Raw genomic sequence first — 16,025 nt, forward strand, 5'->3', positions numbered from 1 at the left:
TTATGTTTGTAGGTAGACTCTAGAAGATATGAATAAGTCCTGCACCATCGCCTCATGACGCGTGTCATTAGCAGGGTAGCCATGTCTTTCAAACTCTTTCTTCCTTCACCTGTCACAGAGAGAACATAAAACCCTCACATTAACAAACACCTCATCTCTGTAACCCAGAAGTAAAATAATCTGCCTACAGGAGATTAACAATCACTAGACCTGGGTTCAAATACTGGGCTTGACTGAGTTTATCCTGGTGTAACAGTATGACTTCCTTCCTTAGGTACCCTGTCCCTTACTGAGCTCGAACCAGGGATCCTCTGCCTCGCAAAAACATGAGTCACATGTAGCTTGTGACTGGAGGGTCCACTAATCCCTGCCGTGTGTAGAGTCCTCTGATGCCTACATCTGGTTTGGAGAGCCTCCAGTCATCGTTTAGATCCATTTCCTGGAACGACTCATGGGACCTGGGACCGTTCCGAATCTCCATGATCTCAATGTCAAAGATCAACGTCCTCTCAGGGGGATTTTACCTGACAAAATACACGTGAGCAATATAACACGATGGCTGTTTCCCAAATGCCATCCTATTCCCTAGTGGACTTATTTCATCCAGAGCGCTCTAGTCAAAAGTAAAGCATTGACCCATTTGTGGTGCATCCGATGACATTGACCCTTGACACAAAAGAATCACCTAGCGAATGAAAGTAATTATGGATTTCAGTGCTTCAGGAGATCACACTAACGTTCACACTAATGATCAGGCTAACGTTCTGTAATTGGGTATGAAGGGTTAGGTAAGCACTAAGCTACTGGTAGTCATAGGTTAATACATGTGCAATACCTTTTCCCTCTTTGCCATAGGCCAGAGCTGGGGGGATAATGAGCTCCCTCCTCCCTCCTGGACACATGTTCTTCAGCCCCTTATCCCAACCCTTGATCAACTCTCAGATCCCCAGGATGAACCACACTGGCTGCTTGTCCCTGTGGTTACAGCTGACAAGAGTCACACAGATCCATCATAGTGTTCTTAAAGAAAAATCAGTAACCACTAAATTAAAGGACTATTTCACACCAGTGGCAGTTGGTGGGAGGAGCAATGGGAGGATGGGCTCATTGTCATGGCTGGAATGGAATTCATGGAACGGAGTCAAACATGTAGTTTCCATATACTTGATACTGTTCATTCCAGCCATTAAAATGAGCCCATCCTCCTATAGCTTCTCTCACCAGCCTCCTCTGGTTCACACGCAAAAACACAGTTCTGGCGTGCACCATTGTTAGGATTGTATTAATGGTGGACTAATTGACAAAATACCAAAATATCATTTTTGATTGGACTGTCCCAAAAACCAAACGGTTACTCAGAAAAACAAACACAAAGATTGTCAATGTCGACAAACATGCAGGTGTTATGGGAGTGTGATTAAGGGGATTCATTTGGTGGGCAACTGGGTTTTTTTTTGTGCCAACTTCAAGATCTCAATTCAACCCTTGAGTATGATGGACTGGTTGACCTTTGGTTAGTAGACTAAGATTGCAGCAACAGGCAACGGAACCTTATCCAATCAACAGAGCATTTCATATCGGATTCAACAAGTCACCTGGAATGAAACATGGTGCCATTGCTCTCCAGAAATCCCTCAAAGTGCACAAGAAGTATGTCTCCATATTTCGACTTCTGAAAGCAGACAAAGGGTTTATGCAAAACCTCAATTTTCACCACTGGTTCGGGTAGTTTAGCACCATTCATATATATATAAAAAGCACGAAAAAAATTTGCAAAAATATAAAAGTTACATTTCAGTGGTTTCTGGTTGGATAGATAGATTAATCACACCAGAGTACACAACTAGGCCTGACGAACAAGTGTGCATCAAATCAAATCAAATGTATTTATATAGCCCTTCGTACATCAGCTGATATCTCAAAGTGCTGTACAGAAACCCAGCCTAAAACCCCAAACAGCAAGCAATGCAGGTGTAGAAGCACGGAGTCTAGCCCAATTGATAGCTACGTGGCAGTCAAACTGAGAGAGGTACTTGCAAAATGTTTCCCTTGTTCACTTGTGAGACCACCTTTTTTTGCGATTGGAGAGAATTTTTGGAGGCCGCACCCAATTTCTAAATAGTTTCTGTTCATTGGAGGACATACATAGTTCCTCCCACATTGTTACGCCCACAGGGCCTAAAACGCAAATCCTTTGACGTCATAGAACTGGGCGGGATCTCACGCGATCACATGGAACCCCATTCATGTATGAGTTACGTACTTTTCTGTCGTATCCAAATGAAACGGGTCCTTTATTTCCGAAAATCTTACTTGGGAATGAAATTGAGTCTCCAGGATCAGCTGTGGCCGGCGTCTTGTTCTAATAAACAAGTAATGAACCTCAGAAACAGATGAAGAATGGAGGGAATCCTATTCAAGTGGACAAATTACATAAGTGGTAAGAAGAAACTAAGCAGCTAACTGAGCTTCTGAATAAGTCAGCTTTGAATCAGATTGTTAGCTAGCTAGCTAACAACTAGCTGGACAGGTAATCAGCCAGAAAAACAACATGATCTAACCTTAGCTAGCTAGTTAGCTAATTGTCATTGGATGGCACTGAGTCATATGTCTTACTCTGTTAGCTAGATAGCTAGCAACTACAGGTTACAATGAATAGTAAATGTTGTTTTTCCACAGTGGTCATAGTTATCAACATCCTTTTTTTCCAGGTTGGCAGCCTCGCTGGTTTGTACTGGAAGGAGGGACTTTGTCCTACTATGACTCGCAAGAGGATTCCTGGAAAGGATGCAAGGGAAGCATCAAAATCTCAGTGTGTGAAATACAAGGTTGGTACTTGGTAGCTATTATTGGCTTGGTAAAGACACAGTGGCCTGTATTATGACAACATGCTAACTGTTGCGATCCTTTGAACTAGATAGGCTACACCCTACTGAAGAGTCAATCTGAAGCTTAGTCTATATTGTTTTTGTCCCCAAACCTTCCCTTTGAAAAACTCTTTCCCACTTCCTGCTTCCCTGTGTACCTATATACATGTGACCCATGACCCAACATATAGTGCACTCTAGTGTACAAATTAAGTGGAATATACAAAGGTAGACAAACTATAGACAACATAACAACCACATATGATTGCCAAAATGTCTCCTACCCCAGTGGTTCCCAACCTGGGGTACTTGGCCTATCCACAGGAGTACTTGAGAAGACTCATGAGCCCATAGGCCTACTGGTAAATGGCACATGAGGGGGTACTCCAGGCAGAGCTAAATTCAGTTGGTGGTACAGTAACCAAAAAAGGTTGGGAACCACTGTCCTACACCCTTGAGTCTGCTGTTAACTGGGGTTTACCCACTTTCTGTCTCTCTCTCTCTTCCACCATCTCTCCTTACTAGTCCACTCCTCTGACTTCACACGGGTTGACCTGACCATCCCTGGAGAACAGTACTTCTACCTCAGAGCCATCAATGCAGCGGAGAGGCAGAAATGGCTGGTCGCATTGGGATCTGCAAAGGCCTGCCTCACCGACAACCGAACCAAGAGAGAGAAAGGTAAGGTGATAGCTTTGGGTTACTCCAAACAAGTCTGAAAACACAATAGCTTGACTGAAACACGATTTCATGCTGCTTTGTGGGTGTTTGGCTTGGTTTTACCTGTTGTAGCCTGGTGCCTGCCATGGACATGTAGGTCTACATGGGTGACCTGTTAAAAGCTATCCAACTGACTTCATGAAATGAATGTGTTTTATATACCTCAACTGGTGGCCCGAGGGAGGGACAAATAAAATCACCCAAGTTTTCTGAGCAAAAAAACCCCCAAAACAATGTGTTTATTTGTTGGACGTGAGACTGTAAAATCTGTTCCAAAGTATTCCCACATAATAGAGACGTGATCGTATAAATGTAAGCCAGGTTTGAAATGATTATGTTTTTGTCAAATATATTTTGTGATTCTTGCGGCCAATTTTCAGTCTACAAATTATTTTTAATTATGTTCCGGCCCAGCTCAATAAAAAAATTGTCCCGCTGCTGACTAGTTGATGATCTACAGCAAGTACATGAGAACCTCCGCATCCCAAATGGCATCTATTCCCATATAGTGCACTACTTGCCTATTGACCCTGGTCAAAAGTAGTGCACTAAATAGGGAATAGGGTGTCATTTGGGACGTAACCAGTAAAATGAATTTCCGGGTGAACAAAAGAGAAGAGCAGTCTCAGTTAAAGCCAATCCTGTTTATTACAAGTTATAACAGGGAGACGCCTCCAGCACAGCAAATGAGAAAATGTCTACCTGGCCTTCTCTGAGACTAAATCCTAATCAGCAGACAGCTGCTCTGTAAACACCAGCCCAGAAGGCTTGTATGAAGTTAAAACAAAAGGCAGTGACTGTCAGCTTCTACAGGAACACAGTGTTTCAGACAACACAATAATAATCAGTGTGTTTAGTCCTTGTACATCCAGTCTGGCGTCAATCACTATCAACAGATATGAGTTTAATCCGTAACATACAGCATCCAGTCTAGTGACCATCAACCCGAAAGTCACCAACTGGACATTGTGTATTATAGAGAGCCACCAACAGAACACTGAACATTGTGTATTATAGAGGGCCACCAACAGAACACTGGACATTGTGTATTATAGAGAGCCACCAACAGAACACTGGACATTGTGTATTATAGAGAGCCACCAACAGAACACTGGACATTGTGTATTATAGAGAGCCACCAACAGAACACTGGACATTGTGTATTATAGAGAGCCACCAACAGAACACTGGACATTGTGTATTATAGAGAGCCACCAACAGAACACTGGACATTGTGTATTATAGAGAGCCACCAACAGAACACTGGACATTGTGTATTATAGAGAGCCACCAACAGAACACTGGACATTGTGTATTATAGAGAGCCACCCACAGAACACTGGACATTGTGTATTATAGAGAGCCACCCACAGAACACTGGACATTGTGTATTATAGAGAGCCACCCACAGAACACTGGACATTGTGTATTATAGAGAGCCACCCACAGAACACTGGACCCACAGAACACTTGTGTATTATAGAGAGCCACCCACAGAACACTGGACATTGTGTATTATAGAGAGCCACCAACAGAACACTGGACATTGTGTATTATAGAGAGCCACCAACAGAACACTGGACATTGTGTATTATAGAGAGCCACCAACAGAACACTGGACATTGTGTATTATAGAGAGCCACCAACAGAACACTGGACATTGTGTATTATAGAGAGCCACCAACAGAACACTGGACATTGTGTATTATAGAGAGCCACCAACAGAACACTGGACATTGTGTATTATAGAGAGCCACCAACTGAACACTGGACATTGTGTATTATAGAGAGCCACCAACAGAACACTGGACATTGTGTATTAAAGAGAGGGAAATGTATGCAGAGAATATGATCTTTATTCATCTTAAATATTCACATAACACAACCAAGGATATTTTTATTGCGTCTCTCTCTCTCCCTCAGAGCACCAGGAGAACACAGAGGCTCTTAAGACCAAGATGTCAGAGTTGAGGCTGTACTGTGACCTTCTGCTCCAGCAAGTTAACCAGATCAAGGACAGTGAGGAGACTGAGGAGGTAAGACAGAGGGCGGGGTGAGTTTTCAATGGCCTATTTACTCTCTGTGCAACCAGAACCTTTTCTCACTGAGTTCAGTATGTATGCTCTGTTTGAATCGCCAGTGGATTATGTTGCAATGCAAATGGCCAGTCACTTTTACAGCACAAACAAGGGATAAGCAATCTGCTTAGGAGTTGATGGTTGTGTTTATCTGTGTGTCTGTTTCAGGCTGGGGAGAACCCTGGCACCATGGTGAAATCTACATGCACCACCTTCATCAAGACGTTGGAGGAGTGCATGCTGATCGCCAACCGCACCTTCAGCTCAGACCAGGCCACAAAGACCCCACCCGGGTCACCTCCCGTGGCAACCATCAAACCCCAGAAGGTACCGGCGTACACATAGAGATGCCAAAGGTTTTTTATAACTAAACCAAGATAGACCACAACCCATCGTTTCAAATGAGAACAAATTAGTCATATTGGGCAGAACAAGCAAGGAGGTGGGCAGAGCCACGCACGAACTAGCGAGATCCTATTGGCGCGTTCTAGCATTCCTTTGCATATTTGCGCCTACCCTGAAGTGAGCATGTGCAACAACTCAATTTGAATTTGCACTCCTAAGTAACAACAATTTTAAAACTTTGGGAAACGGTAAAGTCTACGAAACTTAGTCCACTCTGTTTGTAACATATTTTAGTTTTGGTAACAGAACTGTATTGCGATCAAATGTTTAATTGATGAGAAAATCAGCAGAATGTCGGCCAAAATCCATCTGGTTCCATCTTCACCCACTGCCGGCCACTGGGCTTCCTCTCACCACCATATTTGGTAGTGGCTTCCTCTCACCACCATATTTGGTAGTGCGTTTTGGAAACGCGTTTTATAAGTCTGAGAGAAGTGGAAAAAGTTTATTTAGTTGTTAGTTGTCACAAAATCTAAAGGCTCAATCTAGATTGGAGTCAATATCTTAAGTCGTTTTTATATTTTATATTTTATTTTACCCCCTTTTCTCCCCAATTTCGTGGTATCCAATGTTAGTAGTTACTATCTTGTCTCATCGCTACAACTCCCGTATGGGCTCAGGAGAGACTAAGGTCGAAAGCCCTGCGTCCTCCGAAACACAACCCAACCAAGTCGCACTGCTTCTTAACACAGCGCGCATCCAACCTGGAAGCCAGCCGCACCAATGTGTCGGAGGAAACATTAGGACTTTGGACTACCTTTTGATTTGACGGCCTCAGTTTGGTGCAAGACGACCGTGATTCTACACATGAGCTTAGCCAGCCAACGTTTTCTCTTCATACTGCTCTGTCTTTGGCTAATGTGCAATTTTGTTGTTGTTCCACAGGTCAAACCTGGCAATCAATCAAATCAGGAAAAGTAGGTGGCTCTCTTTTCAGAAGTTTGGTTTGAAGCTAACTTTTTCCTCGCGGTCTCAACCTTTACACCAGCACTCCCTTATCTCCATCTTCCATGAATTGCTACATGTCCACTAACTGCATGAAACTACAGCATTAGATATGTAGCCATGATAACTCTGTGGCCGGGATGTGGGGGGTTATTGTCTTGTACTCCGGGATGTGGGGGTTATTGTCTTGTTCTCCGGGATGTGGGGGTTATTGTCTTGTTCTCTGGGATGTGGGGGTTATTGTCTTGTTCTCCGGGATGTGGGGGTTATTGTCTTGTTCTCTGGGATGTGGGGGTTATTGTCTTGTTCTCTTTGATGTGGGGGGCTTAATTGTCTTTTTCTCCAGACACAGGGAGTGTAAAGAAATCTCAGGAGGATCTGTAACACATGACAACCAGAGCCTTGACTCTGGAGCAGAGGGACCAGACCAACAAGACGGACCAGACACGCTCCCTGAGAGAACCACCCAAACACCCCCAACAGGTCTCTCATTTAAATACACTTGCCCTTTCAAATGTACATGTATACACACACACACCCTGTATGTGAACCAGAATCACCTCCAAAGCACGAGACCTTTTACTGCTCACCATGCAGGAGTCCTGTAGAAAGAGGACCAGCTGAAGTTTGCAATGTCTTCTAGAGTTCTGTAGAAAGAGGACCAGCTGAAGTTGGCAATGTCTTCTAGAGTTCTGTAGAAAGAGGACCAGCTGAAGTTGGCAATGTCTTCTAGAGTTCTGTAGAAAGAGGACCAGCTGAAGTTGGCAATGTCTTCTAGAGTTCTGTAGAAAGAGGACCAGCTGAAGTTGGCAATGTCTTCTAGAGTTCTGTAGAGAGGACCAGCTGAAGTTGGCAATGTCTTCTAGAGTTCTGTAGAAAGAGGACCAGCTGAAGTTGGCAATGTCTTCTAGAGTTCTGTAGAGAGAGGACCAGCTGAAGTTGGCAATGATTTATTATATTTATCTTAACATTGATTAAAATAACGGACCCCAATGTACGAAGCTAGATGTATCACTGGCACTTGATAAATGTGGAACTCAGAAAGTGCTTCTTTCACAAAGAATACTTTGTAGATACTTTGTAGATACTTTTACGGTAGTGGTTTAGAGTTCTCCTTGAAATGACATTGACAATTTCTGCTTGAATGGGTTTCACATGCTAGTTGCTATGGCTCATACATGCCAACTGGAACAGAACATTTGTGAACATGTTGTGTGTCTCTCTGTGCCATACAGAAAATAGCCCAGTCGGCAGGGACCCCCAGGGCCCAGAGGAGTCTGCAGTGGAAGAGGAGGCCACTACCCAAACCACCCACACAGACCCTGACCCAGAACACACCGACCAACCAGCACAGCAGGAAGAGGAGGAGGAGGAGGAGGAATTCAAAGAGGTGGAGCAGGAAATGAGCAACGCCCAAGAAGAAGAGAAACAGGAAGTGACCCAGAACCAACAGGAAGCTGTCACTGACCAAGAGGAAGCCAAGCTGGAGGAGGAGCAGCCTGCCCAGCCACAGGGAGAAGAAGAGGAGACAGAGCAGGTGGACACATTCTTCAGTACGATGAGTCACAGGTATGGGGACACACTGCAGGAGGGACACATACTGTAGACCTTACGGTGTAGGGTGAAGTTGACCCTAGAATGCTGATCTGTGGTCAGTTTTGCATTAAAGGGATAGTTTGGGATTTTGGCAATGTAGCGTTAGCTCAAAGACTGGAAGTCTTTGGTATCTGCTAGCATGCTAGCTGATGCAGAATACATTTTCTTTGCGCTAAGCTAGTTAGCATTGGCTCACGAAACTACCTCCATCTTCCTTTATATTGAACGCATAGACATCATTGTATTAAGGTAAAATATTTAGCTAAATATCTTGAAATAAGAGAAATGGCTTGTATTAAGCATGTTTTTGGTTAGAATATGCACAATTAGCCTGGTATGGGGAAAACAAGGACAAGTCTACATAAGATATTTAGGCTTGTCTAGATTTCACTTGTTGCATTGTGGGAGGGGAAGCTGATGATAGATCTGTAACTCGGGGAAAACTTCACCCCAGAGTGTAGGTGTTTTACAACTGCGGTCAATGCTAATATTTCACAAGCAGTAACTAGACAGAACAAGGGCCAACACATACACTAATCCATGAATTCATTATTCTAGGTACTGTAATGATGTTACACAATGAGGTATTTATTATTGAGATTAATGTATTTAGTGTGTTCAGATTATGCTGCAAATTGTGCTACTCTGATATATACTGTTTAGGCCCAATGCTAATGCTTTGGGTATGAAAGGGCAAAGGTCATTTTTCCATGCCTGTGCGAAAAGAAAAAGGGAGAACTAGCCTGGTCCCAGATCTTTGTGCTCTTGCCCACTCTGTTGCTGTTAATGACTGACTAGGTTAAAACAGAGCACGTTTGTTGTTGACTTTTTAAACCCATTTGAACATATAACAAGTTTTACCCTGGTGTGTTCTCGGTTGATCACATGACTATTACAGAGATGCCCTCATCTGATTTGGGGGTTGTGTTTTTTGGTAATCCTTTCACTCTTTCTTTTCATTTTGATGACATTTGAAAGCCCCTTTTTAACAGTGTTATTCAGCAGTAAGATAAGATTTTAACGATCATAACCGTGAATTGAATGATCATAACTGTGATATGAATGATCATAACCGTGATGTTCACTTGTGATATTACAGTATTCCAATGACGGGGAGAGACAATGTAAGCAGTGTTAACGTGTTTAAGTGCAGTAAACATCCAACACAGAACTAGTGAAAATGAAATCCTTAGAACAACGCCGTAGAGGTTGGGGAACATAGCTGATATGCTTTTGATACACCTGTATAATAAATAGTTCTAATGTATCTAAGTTCGAGACAAGAACTCAAAACAAGTATCAAATCACCCAATGGCCTGACAGCATGGTCTTGTGTGGAGTCTGTCTTTGGCTTTGGTTGTATCTGTTTCTTTTCTGTTTTGGTTTGATTGAATGAAATAAAGGTTGTCGATGCTGGACCTCACTAATATCTCCCCTTGTTTGAATCTCTCTGACTTCTCTTTAGATTTAGTGATATAAGACTGGACGGTGACAGTGGTATTCCTACACAAGCCTTTCTGGACTCATGCTATGCAATAGTGCCTGTATTAGGTAGGACGGTCACTTCACTCCTCTGTCTGTCTCTTCCTCCATCTTTTGTGAAACATGTTGTAAATAATCTTTTCCACCTGGTGGTGGTGCATGCTCTGTCCATGTTTCCTTCAGTCTCCTCTCACACGTCCATACTGTTCTCCTCGTCTGCATCTAATTGATCATCCTATTGGATGTGTTCTCTGGTTGACTGGAGGCATTTCTTTCTCTTACTTTACTAATCAAGTGGATGGGTTTCCTGGGAGGGAGGGTGTGTGTATGTGAGTCTGGAGTGTGTAATCCATCTTGAAGTCATACAACAGCCCTCTGTCCATTGTTCGTGTGATCCGACCGTAATGCATGTCACTGTGATAAACTATAAAGAGCTACGGGTATGTATTGTATGTTACACACATGGCTCTGGATCCTCCAGGCTTACGATCTCTTCCATGTTATACTTAGAATTTACTCTTCTAGTGAAGTCTACATCAATTTGTAATGGTTACTGGGGAATGGGGACACACACACACACACAGATTAACACACATTCTTGACTCAAAAGCATTTAATGGAGATTCTCTGTCAAACTGTTTTTTTAGTCCAGGACTATCCTTAATGTGTCCGTGAAACCGCCCCACAAGGACACAATAGTGTAACAAAAATATCCAGCATTGAAGTGACATTGGACTCTCTCTCCTCAGACAAACTAGGATCCACAGTATTTGGTCCAGTAAAAATGGATTTTACAGGCAACATCAAGGTAAGAGGAAAGGCTGTCTTGAGTTTAGAACAATGTTAGTTTTTTTCATTACAGGAAATTAAAGTTAGATTAAGTTTACTAAAGCCTTTTTAAAAAGTTGCTCAAATCAGCATAACATTCTGGGAGCAGATGTTGTATAAGCCTGTCTGGTATCAACAGTTCTCTAAATGACCACAAGAGGGACTCTCCTCCCTCCATGCAGTTACAATGGGACCAAATGGACTTTTACACCCACTGGTTCTGTCCCAAATGGCACCCTATTCCCTATATACGGTAGTGCAGTACAGAAGTAGTGCACTACAGAGGGAAAAGGGTCCTTAACCTGCCCTGTGAACTCTTCAGTTGGGAAGAATACACACTAAACAAATACTGTTCTAACAATTTCTGTGCTGGAAGGTGAAAGTGATATATTGTCATTAGGCAGTGCTGTGTGTATAAAGCACTGGAACATTTCACTAGCAGAGCTTTAAGAGTTATTTTACTCTACCGCCAGAAATAACAAGCTATGGTTTCCAGTGTTGTCATGGAACAATTAAACCTGCTAAGTGGCAACACGACACGACCAACCAGATTTAGAAACATATAAGAACTGCTGGGGCTGCGTAACAAACGGCGCCCTATTCCCTATGTAGTGCATTACTTTTGACCAGGGCGCACATAGTGTACTATAAAGGGAATAGGGTGCCATTTGGTCATCAGACATTGTCTTTATGACGACAAGTTCTTCTGTCTCTCTGTGTGGCTGTCTGTAGAAGATCCACCAGAAGCTGTCGTCGGACCCAGGCAGCTTCCCCACACTGCAGACCATAGTGCTCCACGAGGTGCAGACCGGCGTGGCCCGCGTCCGTAACTCAGCCACCGAGGCCCTGCTGTGGCTCAAACGAGGACTCAAATTCCTCAAGGAGTTCCTGTCCCTGGTCAACTCTGGGGAAAGGGATATCCCAGGAGCGCTGGGTGAGTTAGCATCGCAACACTGTGGTACACACACACGGTTAATAGTCCTCTTTTGGTTTGATGTCATATAGTGTATTACGTAATGTCCTCTGTATTCCTAACACACTCCCCTCCCGCGTCCACTCAGGTAATGCTTATGGACGGAGTCTGCGGCAGTATCATGGATGGGTTGTGCGAGGTGTATTTGCTGTGAGTAATACTTGATAATCAGTCTTCAAGCCCTTTTTAACGAAGCAGTTTATAGTTGGAAAAAGTATCCCATCATAAGATCAGGCCCACTTTGGCGGGCGGGCATGTGTCTGTGCGTGCACTAAGGCTATTATAGTCAACTGAAACAAACTAATCAAGGAACAAAAACTATTTAGTAAATGGAAATAAAATAATTAACAAACCTGTTTGAAAAGCTATACTGAAACTTATCTTTGACTCCAAAACAAACTAAAATAAAAATAAAAATTTAGTTTTTTTTGGGGAGGCAAAAATGGGGTTTTAAGGATTTTTTTCGAATGGGGTTTTCAAGCTTCTGAATCTTGCGGATCACATTGAGATTGACTTTATAATTTAAAGGGAAACTCCGCAAGACGAGGAGCAGCACTGCAGATATTGGGCGCGTTTGAGTGGTAATTCTAAAACAACCAGCTGTCAAGGACTGGAGTCGGGGGGAGGTGCATATGCGACAGCTGAAAGTCAGACACTAATGTTCTCTAACAGCAAGGCTCAGATCAACATGGCAGCGTTGCCATTGTTTATAAAAAAACCTATATCACACACAAACTGAAATAATATTCTACTGAACAAAAATATAAATGCAACATGTTAAGTTTCCAGAAATTTTTCATAGGCACGAAAGCTTATTTCTCTGAAATTTTGTGCCCAAATTTGTTTACATCCCTGATAGTGAGAATTTCTCCCTTGCCAAGACAATCCATCCACCTGACAGATGTGGCATATCAAGAAGCTGATTAAACAGGATGATCATTACACAAGGGCACCTTGTGCTGGGGACAATAAAAGGCCACTAAAATGTGCAGTTTTGTCAAACACAATGCCACAGATGTCTAAAGTTGAGGGAGTGTGCAATTGGCATACTGACTGCAGGAATGTCCACCAGAGCTTTTGCCAGAGAATTGAATCTTAAATTCTCTACCATAAGCCCCCTCCAACATAATTTTAGAGAATTTGGCCATACGTCCAACCGGCCTCAATCGCAGACCACGTATAACCACATCAGCCCAGGACGTCCACAGCGTGGACACCGTGTTGTACGAGATCTTCGGTCTATTCTTGTTCGGAGAAATGAACGCTATTTCATGCGAGAAATTGCAGAGAAACTGATGAGTTAAGAAGAAAGTTATTTGTTTCTGGCCATTTTGAGACTGTAATCGAACCCACAATGTTGATGCTCAACTAGTTTAAAGTAGGTCAGTTTTTTTTATTGCTTCTTTAAATCAGCACAACAGTTTTCAGCTGTGCTAACATAATTGCAAAAGGGTTTTCTAATGATCAATTAGCCTTTTTTTAAATTATGAACTTGGATTAGCTAACACAACGTGCTGTTGGAACACAGGCCCATTATCAGCAACCATCAGTCCTATGTAGATATTCCATTAAACAAATCTGCCGTTTCCAGCTACAATAGTCATTTACAACATAAACAATGGTATTTTAATGGACAAAAAAAGTGCTTTTCTTTCAAAAACGAGGACATTTCTAAGTGACCCCAAGCTTTTGAACAGTAGTGTAAGTACAAACCTATAATAACCTTGGTGTGTTGGTGTGTGAGACTTAGTGTCACTTCGTCTCTTCGTTCCCAGCTGGCCCTCCGAGCAGCGCCATCATACAGCAGCTTCGCGGCGGCTCTGGTGTCCAGAGAGGGGGAGGAACTGAAAGAAGGATTCTACACAGGCATGCACCGGGACCTGGGGGTCTACCTGCCTGCCATGGAGAAACAACTGGCCATCCTGGATGCCCTGTATGAAGAATACAACCTGGAGTCAGATGAGGTGGTCTGAGAGGAGGAGACGAGATCCCAACTGGTGGTCTGAGAGAAGGAGACGAGATCCCAACTGGTGGCCTGAGAGAAGGAGACGAGATCCCAACTGGTGGTCTGAGAGAAGGAGACGAGATCCCAACTGGTGGTCTGAGAGGAGGACACGAGATCCCAACTGGTGGCCTGAGGGGCACTACCAGAGGAGGAAGAGAGCCCTCAGACTCAGACCATCTGGGATACACTGACGAAGGAGGAAGAGGAAGTGGAGGAGGTAGAAGAGGAGAGCCCGGTCTGAGCCGCCGCAGCAGAGCGGTGGCTCTGGTGTACTTGATGTAGTGTACAGTACTTTAGACTCAGGCTCTTTTCCCTCCTGTGACTTCCATTATGAACAGCTGCACCATTGGTGGCTGAGATTGCACAAATATGGACTTTTACTTTAAATTGGGGCTGATATTGTTATTATTGACAGCATTATTTGACAGCCTACATAGGCTGCATGTAATGAACTACATACAACACTGAAGAGTATAATGTAGCGGTGTTAGTATTGATCCCTGCTGAACTCCTACACCAATATACTGTATCTACATGGATGACCTGCGTACCACCACCAACCCACCTCCCCCTCCCTCCAGAAGCCACCTCCCCCTCCCTCCAGAACCAACCTCCCCCTCCCTCCAGAACCAACCTCCCCCTCCCTCCAGAACCAACCTCCTCCCTCCCTCCAGAACCAACCTCCTCCCTCCCTCCAGAACCAACCTCCTCCCTCCCTCCAGAACCAACCTCCTCCCTCCCTCCAGAACCAACCTCCCCCTCCCTCCAGAAGCAACCTCCAGAACCAACCCCCCTCCCTCCAGAACCAACCTCCTCCCTCCCTCCAGAACCAACCTCCCCCTCCAGAACCAACCTCCTCCCTCCCTCCAGAACCAACCTCCCCCTCCTCCAGAACCAACCTCCCCCCTCCCCCTCCCTCCAGAAGCCACCTCCCCCTCCCTCCAGAAGCCACCTCCCCCCTCCCTCCAGAAGCCACCTCCAGAAACCCCCCCCCCTCCAGAACCAACCTCCCCCTCCCTCCAGAACCAACCTCCCTCCCTCCCTCCCTCCAGAACCAACTTCCCCCTCCCTCCAGAACCAACCTCCTCCCTCCCTCCAGAACCACCTCCCCCTCCCTCCAGAACCAACCTCCCCCCTCCCTCCAGAACCAACCTCCCCCTCCCTCCAGAACCAACCCCCCCCCCTCCCTCCAGAACCAACCTCCTCCCTCCCTCCAGAACCAACCTCCCCCTCCCTCCAGAACCAACCTCCCCCTCCCTCCCTCCCCCCTCCAGAACCAACCTCCTCCCTCCCTCCAGAACCAACCTCCTCCCTCCCTCCAGAACCAACCTCCCCCTCCCTCCAGAACCAACCCCCCCCTCCCTCCAGAACCAACCTCCCCCTCCCTCCAGAACCAACCTCCTCCCTCCCTCCAGAACCAACCTCCTCCCTCCCTCCAGAACCAACCTCCTCCCTCCCTCCAGAACCAACCTCCTCCCTCCCTCCAGAACCATTCTCATTCTCTCACATTGTCTCATCTACAAATGTATTGTTTACCAAGTGACATTAACATGAACTATTATTTTCCTCATTATGGTAATCATTTAAATGTAGTCTTTATGAGTAACTTATGGAATAAACCATGTTCTATATGGATGGAAATGTCGATGTTTTAATGTATAGGGTTCGACTGAGGTGCCAACTGAAGTGGAATATATAGCAAGGCCTTGATTCAAAATGTATTAACAATCATGGTGGATAGATTGTTATTGTCTTCTATTAGCTGACTTTCCTCTCTGTGACTGTTGTGGGTTAAGAATAATACAACGGGGATCATCATAGAGGCAGTCTAACTTTGGCCTCTTAGTTCTGGACATTAATTCAGTCTTGTTATAGATGCACTGAACCATTTGGACAAAGCAGGAGTATCTGACCGATGTGCAATAGGCTGATTCCTTGTTGTGAATAATTTCTAGTGTTAATGCTAATGTTTTTGTATCTCACCATTTCAGAACACATTTTATACGAATGTACATAAGATGGCATTTTTACATATGTATTAAACTTGATGAAATCATGAGTGGCTACGTTTTGGTCATTTGGATGGTCTTTCTACCTAGGGCATTTCAGTTAACATTTACAACCCT

General features: G+C 44.2%; 2 protein-coding genes across 2 annotated transcripts; one reads left to right on the plus strand and one right to left on the minus strand.

Annotated features, from left to right (window-relative positions):
* fkbp14 (FKBP prolyl isomerase 14) lies at positions 1-2,248 on the minus strand. The gene is given in 6 exon segments (XM_042318490.1): positions 1-95; positions 211-228; positions 394-522; positions 833-987; positions 1,596-1,804; positions 2,225-2,248. Coding segments are annotated over 6 exon segments (630 nt in total).
* On the plus strand, positions 2,220-14,508 carry plekha8 (pleckstrin homology domain containing, family A (phosphoinositide binding specific) member 8). Its single transcript, XM_042318489.1, has 13 exons — positions 2,220-2,440; positions 2,712-2,828; positions 3,393-3,548; positions 5,511-5,623; positions 5,834-5,992; positions 6,956-6,987; positions 7,362-7,498; positions 8,251-8,584; positions 10,077-10,162; positions 10,843-10,901; positions 11,654-11,855; positions 11,983-12,044; positions 13,670-14,508. The coding sequence occupies exons 1-13, from the start codon at positions 2,401-2,403 to the stop codon at positions 13,865-13,867; spliced, it is 1,695 nt and encodes a 564-aa protein (XP_042174423.1). The 5' UTR covers positions 2,220-2,400; the 3' UTR covers positions 13,868-14,508.
* The last annotated feature ends 1,517 nt before the right edge of the window (positions 14,509-16,025 follow it).

Source organism: Oncorhynchus tshawytscha, unplaced genomic scaffold, assembly GCF_018296145.1.
Source record: "Oncorhynchus tshawytscha isolate Ot180627B unplaced genomic scaffold, Otsh_v2.0 Un_contig_4572_pilon_pilon, whole genome shotgun sequence".
Lineage (NCBI taxonomy): Eukaryota > Metazoa > Chordata > Actinopteri > Salmoniformes > Salmonidae > Oncorhynchus > Oncorhynchus tshawytscha.